Consider the following 11,269-nt stretch of genomic DNA (forward strand, 5'->3'; position numbering starts at 1 on the left):
TTAAGACACTTAGTGATTCTGAAAGTCTAGACTGGAAAGAGTAACAGTCAACAAATTTTTTCTTTTCTCTTTTCATTTTCTCATTTTTCTTTCAGTCAATCACTTAACTTTCAGTTTTACAAAAAAGATGCAAAGCATAAGACAGAGCTTCTCCAAACGACTTACGTGTATATACAGTCAGAGAAAAATTATATTGGAAAAAATTAGATGGGCAAAGAACTTGTTCTAGATGATGGAAATAAGGGGAGATGGAATTCAATTCTTTTGGCGCAAAAAGCAGAAGCAGCAGAGATAGCTGATGCAAACTAATGGGAAAATCCCAGGGGGCATTATGGAAGAGGTCAGCTATTGGCTTAGGTGTGTGCTTTCTCAGTGTGTGCTTCCTGGTGCTGAGCAGAGGCCCTTCTCTTTCTTAATGACTGAAGTAGTGGAATGGCTCCTGAGTCTTTGACAGAGACATTACTAGGGTATACACCTGGAAACAGGCAGAAGATTTGTATCTCAAAGGGACATAGAAAGAATGCACAAGTAAGTGTTCAAAGGCATATGCTTTTAAAAACATGAGGGTCAGTCCATTATTGTCTGGGAGAAAACTGTCTAAAATTTAGTTAAGTCCAAAGGAATGTTAAGGGGGACTACACCCACCCACCCACACCCACACCCAAACCCACACACACATTTCTCATGCCATTATGACCCAACTGAGCTTAAACTATGGCTCCAGAGAGGCAGATATACGAAATTTTGGTGAAAATATAATTATGGAAAGTGATATTTGATCTCATCAGTGTTTTCCCTTTGTTTGTAAGATCCACAACTTGTGGCTAGGAATGAACACCTGGTCTCACTTGAGTTGGAAGCAGTGAATGAACATCTGGTCTCACTTGAGCTCTAAGCTGTGCTCTCACCTTGCTTGTGGGTGCTAAAGGGAAGTGGAAGCAGCAGGGAGGACTTTACTGTACAGAGCTGGAGGTGGCAGTGTGCGTGGGGACCCTGAAGTGTGAACAAGCAGCAAGCTTTCACAAAGTTTCCAGTTCTCTCTTGCATGTCCTGTTCCCAACTCTGCCGATTACCACATATTAAAGTTTTAGCATAAGTTCCTGGGATTCCCTCCTTGCTTCAGGTATGTTTAATCATTTCTGATTGAAGTTTTGATACATATAATCAATATAATTTTTTCCTTGGTGAAATAGCTCCCCCTTAAAGCAACTTTTTGTTTTTAATTGTTTCTTTAGTTTACAAGTGTGAGCGTTATACTTGCATGTGTGTTTGTGAACCATTTGTGTACCTGGTGTGCCAGGAAACTACAAGAGCAAGACATAACCTGAGCTAGGAATTACAGAGAGTTGTGAACCACTATGTGCATTGCTGGAAATTGAACTCAGATCCTCTATAAAAGCAACCAATATTCTTAACTATTGAGTGTTCTGTTCAACCTTGATTAAGACATTTTTGATGAAAACAAGCATTAACCAGAGTACATAAGAAAGCAAGGTTTCATTTGGGCACATTTTCTATTTTCTTTATTAATTTATTTATTTTACATTATGACCACAGTCTTTCCTCCTTCACTTTATCCCCCTCCTCATCTATGTCACCCCTCTGTCCACCCCTTCTCCATAATCACTCAGAAAGGAGCAGGCTTCCTATAGCTTCAGCAAAGCCTATAGGAAGACCAAGATTTTTTAAGGCAAAGGACACAGAGTACAAGACAAAATGTCAGCCAACAGAATGGGAAAAATATTCACCAACCTCACATCTGACATAGGGCTGATCTCCAAAATTTACAAAGAACTCAAGAAGCTAGCCACCAAAACACCAAATAATAATCCAATTAAAAAGTTGGTTACAGAACTAAATAGATAATTCTCAATAGAGGAATACAAATGGATGAAACACTTAAGAAAGTGCTCAACATCCTTAGCCATTAGGGAAATGCAAATCAAAACAACTCTGAGATACCATCTTACTCCTGTCAGAATGACCTAAAAATAGAATTATCAACGAAGAATACTCCGTTGTGTAAATGTACCACATTTTCTTTATCTATTTTCAGTTGAGGAGGATCTAAGTTGTTTTCAAGTTCTGGCTTTTGCAAATAAAACTGCTATGAACATAGTTGAGTATATGTCCTTAGGTATGATTGACCGTCCTTTGATTATATGCCCAAGAATGATCTTTCTGGGTCTTGAGGTAGATTGATTCCCAGTTTTCTGAGAAACCACCTTATTGATTTCCAAAGTGGATGTACAAGGTTGCACTCCCATCAGCAGGGAAGGAGTTGAAAGGATTCAGGCATTATGCTGGCCTGTCTCTGTTACCTGGCAGAACTCATTCAGGCAGTACTCAGCTGAGCCCAGGGTTCCTGAGTACTAGTCTGCAAGCAGGTGCAAAGCACCCCTTTAAAAGACAGACCCCTGCCCACTTATACTCTCTTATCCTCTTCCTCTTGCTTTTTGCTCTCTCCTCTTGCCCCTCTCTTACCCCCCCTCTCTCTCTCTCTCTCTCTCTCTCTCTCTCTCTCTCTCTCTCTCTCTCATCTCTCTCCCCTTTCTCTCTGTTTGTCTCTGTCTCTCTCTTCTCCGCCTCTTGCTCTCCCCCTCCCACCCTTTAATAAACTCTATGGTTAATGTATCTCTCGTGTTCGTGTTCCATAGTGCACAACTTTAACTTAAACAAAAGAAAAACAGGAGTTGTTCTCCTTGCTTCACATCCTGGTCACCATAAGCTGTCATCAGTGTTTTTGGATCTTAGCCATTCTCAGGGGTGTAAGAGGAAACTCAGAGTTGTTTTGATTGGCATTTCCCTGAAGGCTATGGATGTTAAACATTTCTTCAGGTGTTTCTCTGCCATTTGAGATTCTTCTGTTGAGAATTCTCGGAGTAGATCTTTACCCCATTTTTTAAAATTGCATTATTTGTTTTTCTTTGATGTTATATTTTGGGGATCAGCTCTCTGTTGAATGTGGGGTTGACAAATTTTTTCCCATTATATGGGCTGCCATTTTGTTCTATTGACAGTCCTTTGCTTTTCAGAAGCTTTTTGGTTTCATGATGTCCCATTTATTAATTATTGGGCTTTGTGTCTGTGCTACCAGTGTTCTATTCTGGAAATTGTCTCCTGTGCCAATGCATTCCAGGATATTTCTCACTTTCTCTTCTATCAAATTCAGTGTAACTGGGTATATATTGATGTCTTTGATCTATTTGTACTGTGTGTGTGTATGTGTGTGTGTCTTAAGAGTTCCATTATGTAGCTCTGGTTGTTCTAGAGCTTGCTATATAGACCAGGTGCCGGGTTCAAATTCAGGAATCTGCTTGCCTCTGACTTCTGGATGTTTGAATTACTTTTTAGATTATACTAAAGACAAGAGCTACTTCTTTTCTTCCTCACTTCCTTTCTTTGTGGTATTATGGATAAAACTTAGCACCTCATACATGCTGAGTAAGCACTGTACTAAAGAGCTATGTAGCCAGCCTAGTCACATTTATCTAAGAACTAATTCGCCAGGCACGTGCCTGGAACACAGTCTCTCTGGAAATAAAGGCAGGAGAATTAGAAGGACTGCCTAGTTGTATAGCAAGAATCTGCCTCAAAATGCCAAGGGCTGGGAATGTAGCCCACTGGTAAACATGTACATGGCATGGAAAGGTGCTGACTTAGAGTTTCAGCACCATAGTGTTTTAGAAAATAATTGATTGCACTGCCTTGAACTCCTCCAAAGTTATTTTATTTCATTTACTTCTAAGTTTTTGGTAGTATGTCTACATATACTTTAGGCTTCAAAGTTGAAGGCATGAATTCACAGAAGCTTATGGGCCTATCTAATCTTCAACACAAAATTATTGCTTTGTTCATTTTTTACTAAAATATACCTCCCCAAATTAAAATATGCTCATATTTGCATTCTCTCCCACACAGATTTTTTTCTCTTTATGGAGATGAATGAAGTGCCTATAACCCGCTCTATCCTAAGTGTGAACTCCCAGCAGAAGTTCAAAGAAAAGAACAATATTAAGAATACATTTCATTCAAATGAATTGTCATTCAATGAGCAGAGACAAAAATACCAAAAACATAGTAAGAAGCACAAAAACACAGCAGAAGGCATCCTTGAGGAAGGTATGATACTGTATTTGATGATTATAGAGAGACTGTTGAAAATTAAGGTTAGAGCTGGGCGTTGGTGGCGCATGCCTTTAATCCCAGCACTCCGGAGGCAGAGGTAGGCAGATCTCTGTGAGTTCGAGGCCAGCCTGGTCTCCAGAGCGAGTTCCAAGACAGCCTCCAAAACAATACAGAGAAACTCTGTCTCAAAAAACCAAAAAAAAAAAAAAAAAAAGAAAAAAAGAAAATTAAGGTTAGGGTTAAGGTTTGTTAAGTACTAGGGAGTTACAAAAAATGACAGAAAGGCTTCTGTTTTTAAAGTCTAGTTAGAAACACACAAGTTAAAATGAAGTATCTGTTTAATCTAGACCACAAGAAAGACCAAATGTTCAATATCACAACCATTTAAAGACCAGTCTGGATAGTTTAGATGTTTCTCTGCTAAAGTAAGAGCTGTTTTAGCCACGAATGGAAAAATCAACTTTTGAGAAGTGAAAAAGGCTGGGATGAATTCCTGGCTACAGCATTTTAGGAATTAAAGTGTAATGTAACTTTAGCTATCTAGGGCACTGGGTTTTGAAATCTTGTTCTGGGCATTGAAAATTTGGTTGGGTAGTGGGTTTCTGGATATGTGCAGGGTGCTTTATTCTCATTATATCCTGAAACAAGCAACAGATGGATGCGCTTCCCTCAGATCTGGAACTCAAAACAAGCTCGATATCAGCAAATTTAAAATTAGTTTTTTGTTAAGATTTCACATAGCTATAGAATATACTTTATTTTTGGAATGTCCCTCTGGTTTCCTCAGCCTTGATTTTTCCAGACCTAAATATCTGGAAGATCCAAGCTTAGATGGCAGAAAGGAAGTTTAGGACTTTGCAGAAGCCAATTCACAGAGTCAAATAAGTAAAAAAAAATGTAAATAAATGTCTGTGCTTGAGTGGCTAAGTTTTGGGAACCAGAATGCCATCTTCATTCAGTCCTGTCTACTTTAAAGATAGGGGTATTCCCAGTGAAGGGTACTGTTAGATCAGAGAATATAGAAGGCAAATCTTTCCATAGGTATTTAGGTAGTCTGAAAACTAAGCCCTAATAAAAAGAAAAAAAACTGTTGCAACAAAGTATAAGCCTCTGACACTTGCATCTATAGAATGTTCACTTAGCATCTGTTGATCTTCATCGATGTCTCCTAAGGGGACATCACATCTAGTCAGTGTTGAGTATTGGGAATAGAATAATGGCAACAAAGCAAAGCAAAGCAAACAAACAAACAAACAAACAAAAATAGGTGCGAGAAGCTGACCAAGAGTATGAGGGCTACTGCATGTCACTGAAGACCAAGGTGAACGTGCAGTCTATTACGGATGGGAGTCAGCCTCAGGCCGTTTGCCTGCGGAGACAGGGTAGACTGCATTCAGCTGTGTTGGTGCTGACCAGGCAGATGTGGTGGGAGATGCTGGTAGTGGGGCCACCCCTCACTCTTAGATCCATTACTAAGGCCCATCCTTGCACTGCACACCTTGATATATATTCATTGGATTAGAGAAAAGAGTCAGGGCCGGGCGTTGGCGGCGCACGCCTTTAATCCCAGCATTTGGGAGGCAGAGGCAGGCGGATCTCTGTGAGTTTGAGGCCAGCCTGGTCTACAAAGTGAGTTCCAGGACAGCCTCCAAAGCCACAGAGAAACCCTGTCTCGAAAAAACCAAAAAAAAAAGAAAAAGAAAAAGAAAAAGAAAAGAGTCAGGAAATACGGAAGGGAAAAGGACTGATCAAACAATGTCTCTCTGACTTCCTAATTCACAATGCAGTTACCTTTACAGTGAAGAACTCAGAGCTGGACCAATCATTTCCCATTTAGGTTTCAAATTGTATTCATTTTTAGTTCCCCACACACAACCTCTTTAGGATAAAGAGGGTTATAGAGAGTAGGGTTTGGAGATCAATTATAGACATTACAGGCTCACTTATGCTAATTGATTATTTGAGCCATAAATGTCACCTTGAAAAAGCTTTTTACTTCAGTTTCTGCATCATAAAATTGTTAGTTATTCACTGATATTTTGGGTTTATTTTTTTCTTGCGGTATTTGTGCTTCCTGTATTGACTAATGAACTCTGTTTTAAATTAAGGACGTTTAAACTAGCTCCATGGAATATTTCAGACACATTAGTTTGTCATGTGACTTTAGTATGCAAATATATTTCTGTTGTTCAGGCATTTTTACTAACATGGCATTATTTGCTTTGAACCTTGGGTGTAAATATTTAACAGACTAGGTAGGAGAATCAGAGGTAAATGAGCATTATGATGCTCTGTTGAGGAGAGCATCCCAGAGTGATGCTGAGGAGAGCATCCCAGAGTGATGCAGAGGAAAGCAGCCCAGAGTGGTGCTGAGGAGAGCATCGCAGAGTGATGCTGAGGAGAGCATCCCAGAGTGATGCAGAGGAAAGCAGCCCAGAGTGGTGCTGAGGAGAGCATCCCAGAGTGATGCTGAGGAGAGCATCCCAGAGTGGTGCTGAGGAGAGCATCCCCGAGTGGTGCTGAGGAGAGCATCCCAGAGTGATGCTGAGGAGAGCAGCCCAGAGTGGTGCTGAGGAGAGCATCCCAGAGTGATGCTGAGGAGAGCATCCTAGAGTGATGCTGAGGAGAGCATCCCAGAGTGATGCAGAGGAGAGCATCCCAGAGTGATGCTGAGGAAAGCAGCCCATGGGTAAACCCTGTCTGTCTCATCCCCTCACTCCCTATGGCCAGTTGCTTTTGATCCCACTCTTTGATTTCTCTTTCTCAGACAATTTCTCACTTCCATGGAGGCTCATCTCTAGTGTGCTTGGTGTCACGTGCCTTCTCCTGATGGCTGTAGTCATAGCGATGACTATTTTCAGTACAAACTGTGAGTGTCCCTATTACATCTCCCTGCTCTCCTTTGGAGGAAGGCTTGCAGCAACTTGTCAAAATTCCTCTTTATTTACGGGCACAGCCAGAGTACCTGTCTGCCATGTGTGAGACACTGGGATCTGGAGTACCATCTCCAGGAAACAACAACAGCAACAACTAAAAACACCTTCCTTTTAAACATTTTCTATAAAATTGTGTATTGCTATTCTAGAACAGAGACTTTTATTAATTCTGCTGATATGTCACTATAAAAGAAAGAACTAATTATGATGTGGATTATTTTTTGTAGTATCTCCTGAAAGAACATGTCCCATGATCCAGCAAAAAGGTAGGTGTTGGTTTCTTAGTCTTTGTGCACAGATTCAATCAGGAAAACACATTTACTGTTTGTATCAACTCCATGAATAGCAAACAGAATCTTTATAAACAAGACACTTCGGCAAAACTAAGAAAAGATATGACATGGTCCCAGAAATTTACATTAATGTGGGACAGAGGTTTGTATAACAAATGGCAAGAATACAGAAATATTGTTGGTGTCTGTGTGCAGCATAAGCAATCTTGCAAGAATCCATGGTTTTGTATGGGAAATGAACAAATGTGACAATAAATTTTGGATGAGCAATTTTTCAACAGAGAAAGAGAATTCAACGATGATGTAAAGGGGTGTTTCCACTCCAAGTGCCATAGACATAGGAAAACTAACAGTTAAGCAGTGAGGACGGATAGGTCTCAGCACCTGTATGTTTTCTGAAATAGAAAAGGTCCAAAAGTTCAAATAAAAATAAAGCCCAAAGTATGTTTCCATTCGTAGTTTTATCATAACTATTTTAGTTGTCTTTATAGAACATTGATACAGTGTTTTACATGTACAGTTCTTTGCTTTAAACAAGTGGATGGCATCAGAGTCTGAATCTCCAGTAGAGTGACAGACATTCCTTCCCTAGGACCTCATCATCCCTGCCCAGAGAACTGGGTCTGGTTCAGATGCAGCTGTTATTACTTCTCCAAGGAAGCCCTAAGTTGGAGAGACAGTCAGCAAGCCTGCTTGTCTCTCAATTCCAGTCTCATAAGGATAAGCAAAAAGGAGATGGTAAGTTGCTGCAAATGTGAGTCACAAGGCACAGGGACTCCAAAGGAATTGACAGCGTTAAGCTGACCGCCACTTACACTTGTGTACGTTTAGTGCTGGATCAGTGGCTGCAGGATGAAACAGTTCTATCTTTGGTTTCAGTTTTTATGTGCAAAATATAGGGTAGGCCTATGTATTGTATGAAAAAGACAGAAAGAGTAAAACAATATTTGGAATTTCATTCATGAATGAAGTTGGGTCTGGTGGCACAGGCCTGCAATCCCATTTCCTTTGGATTCAAGGCTACAGAGTGAGTTGAAGGGAAGCCTGGACAACTTAACAAGGATCCCCCCTCTTTCTCTCTCTCACTCAACAAAGAGTATGGGGGTTGAATAATGTAGCTTAATGGTAAAACATTTGTTATACACATGGGGCCTAAACTTCAATCATCAGTACCACTGATATATATATATATATATGTATATATATGTATGTATATATATATAGTGTATGTATTGAATTCAAAGAGAAACACTTGCTTTTAGTAATAGCACAGAGACAGAAAAAGCAAACTAACTCTGCATAGTCTGGCATGAAGATGGCACAGGTATGTTGGCCTAGAATACCAAGTGACAACATGAAGGAAATTTTTCTAATTCCAGAAATTATGCTGGAATCAAGTTAAAGTGTCTACTGTGTGTGCTTCCTCAATGGAGAGTCTTTTTATTGCAGACACGAAGGTACCAGAGTAAAGTCAGTCTCCAAGAAACCTGTAAAGACCCTTTAAAAATACCCTCATATTTTTCATGTCAAACCAAAACTACCCATTTCCTCACTTGTTTTTTATTTTAATTAACTTAACTCAGTTATTTGTTTATTTTGCAAATCTCCCATGAGAGGAGAAAATTTTTACTTTTCATTGTCTTATAACACAGCATTGTCTGGTGTGACTGTGGAAGTCAGACACAGAATAAATATATGTCCACAGAGCTGATGAAAAGACCATGATGGGAACCCTGTGAGCTTGTGCTTTCTTGCTTTCAGGATATTTTCAGGTTGAAGACTTTCTTTTGGGTTGGAGTTTACTATAATGAAGCCAGCAGACAGTGGCTGTGGGAAAACCATTCGGTTCTTCCCTCTGAGATGTAAGTATCCACATGGCATCAGGCATTTAGTTATGGTGTGAATGAAGGGTTCTGGGCACAGTTTCAGCACCTTTAGAGAACTGAGGAGACATCCCATGTGCAGAAGAAACATGCAATACTTTATCCCTTTATCTATTTTCCTCTGAAAACTTTCTTCAAATTTCCTTAATAAACTGAAAGAAACCGTGTGGCATAAATGAACAGGCTTTCATTTTCTTTTTATGGTTTCCCAGCTAGAAGTCCAAGCCTAAGATGTCAACAGGCATACCTTCCAAAGCCCTCCTCAGCTTAGTTCTAGCCCACTTCCCTCCGTCCTTTCACTAATTCCTCTTCTGAAGATGCCACCTACACTAGGGCTCACCCTAATGACCTCCTTTTAATTGACGTATTTCTCAAGGACCCCACCTCTAGACAGATTCTGCACACGGGTGGTAAGGATTCGGGGCAGCATAATAAGCACTCTCTCTTCTTGCTCCCTGAGCTCCAAGTTTCTCTCATTTGCAAAAGTATTCCCATACTGTTCCAAAAGCACCAAAGAGAAAACTGTCCCAGAACCAATTTTCAGTCATTAGAGATCTGACTCGCCCCAACGCAAACCTCCTCTGCAGCATGAATCTGTAGATCTAAACATAATTTGTCTATGAGATTTGAAAGTGGGACAGACATGTGGTAGATTTCCCTCATTCTGGACAGGAGCAGAAACAAATGCCTATTGAAACCCAAGCAAACTAGAAACTTTTGGGGAAGCAAAGCTCATCGTTTTGTCTTGTTTCAGTTTACTTTAGCAGCCATTTTTGCTCTCTACTTAACTTTTTTTTCTCTACTTAACATTTAAAACTCTACAAGAACTGAGTAATAAAACAAAACCAATACCGAACAGTGTTTATAGTCCTCTGCTCACCCATCACTTCATAAAAGATACCAGCAGGGGGCGATGTTCCTAGAGCTGACCCTGAATACAGTCCCCAGGCAGATGAACCTTATCCTCACACACTTGTCTTGACATCCTCTTTCCCGATTTGGATCGCCCAACTCTCTGATCAGTCTCAGTAGTCTCTTTCACTTCCCCTCCTCGTTAGGAAGGAGCTTTTCCAGTAGTTTACCAGAAGAGAGACAAACGTCCAGGAAATGACACCCTTAGCTGGATGATCAGGCAGCTCCTTCTATCTGGCTGGAGAAAAGTTGGCACTCCTTCATTTAGCACAAAATCCTTTCGCTCTAAGTTTCAAGAATAGTCCCCCCTTAGTTCAGCGTTCTGTCCCCTGGTCCATCAGACCAATGACTCCACTCGTAAGATTAATGTAGTCTGCAATGTATCATCACTGTTTTCCCAGTCACCATGAGACTAAACACTGTGGTGCTTAAATGTATATTCATGCCACTGGAAACTTAATTAGGTGAGTTATCCACAGCTTGTTTTGCTCTGTTTTTTTTTTTATTGCGATGTCATGGATCCAGTGCAGAACCTTAATCTTGCCAGCATCATGCTCCCCCACTGAGAGACACTTCTCAGCCCTGCTCCCAGTCTCGTTATTTTTTAATTTCCCTTTCTCCCCTGACAACCTATTGACATCCCTTCCCCACAGACACTTTCTTCCTAGTGGAAGTATTAATTAATACTTACATTTCCATACTGATTTGATAACTTTGCAGTTTACTAACATTTTATCAGTATGAATTATGGGTAATGGAAATCACAAAGTTGGGTTTTTAAATTTTGTATGTAGGCTAAACAGTTCTGCAGTATCGTGTGGATTTTGAATGCCATGTAATTTCTTGGTAACAGTAGAATTTCTTTCATTTTAGGTTTTGGGGTCTTGAAACCAATAAGCAAGACTACTGTGTATCTTATAAATCAAAAGGAACTTATTTTGCAGAAAAATGTACAACTGAACTGGGATATATTTGCAAGAAATACAATATCTAATCCCATGAAGTCACACAAGACATGAAAATTAAATATCTCTTCTCAAACTTTTTGGGTGCTTATTTTCTGAAGAAAACATTGCAAATGTTTGTCTTTGCTTAAATAAAATTATATTCAAATACA

General features: G+C 39.9%; 1 protein-coding gene across 1 annotated transcript; it reads left to right on the top strand.

Moving 5' to 3' along the window:
• The first annotated feature begins 967 nt into the window (after positions 1–967).
• On the top strand, positions 968–11,269 carry LOC101828423 (killer cell lectin-like receptor subfamily E member 1). Its single transcript, XM_005087147.4, has 7 exons — positions 968–1,123; positions 3,922–4,122; positions 6,896–6,997; positions 7,292–7,330; positions 7,950–8,095; positions 9,119–9,219; positions 11,026–11,269. Exons 2-7 carry the CDS (start codon positions 3,936–3,938, stop codon positions 11,144–11,146), a joined length of 696 nt encoding a protein of 231 aa, XP_005087204.1. The 5' UTR covers positions 968–1,123; positions 3,922–3,935; the 3' UTR covers positions 11,147–11,269.

This window comes from Mesocricetus auratus, unplaced genomic scaffold (assembly GCF_017639785.1).
Source record: "Mesocricetus auratus isolate SY011 unplaced genomic scaffold, BCM_Maur_2.0 Super-Scaffold_100001, whole genome shotgun sequence".
Taxonomy (NCBI): domain Eukaryota; kingdom Metazoa; phylum Chordata; class Mammalia; order Rodentia; family Cricetidae; genus Mesocricetus; species Mesocricetus auratus.

Bases quoted from the DNA above. Each gene is read 5' to 3' on its own strand.
- LOC101828423 (XM_005087147.4), top strand. From the start codon at position 3,936: ATGGAGATGAATGAAGTGCCTATAACCCGCTCTATCCTAAGTGTGAAC. The intron at 4,123-6,895 runs GTATGATACTGT...TCTCTTTCTCAG, and splicing joins AGAAGGCATCCTTGAGGAAG to ACAATTTCTCACTTCCATGG. The intron at 7,331-7,949 runs GTAGGTGTTGGT...TTCCTTCCCTAG, and splicing joins TCCCATGATCCAGCAAAAAG to GACCTCATCATCCCTGCCCA.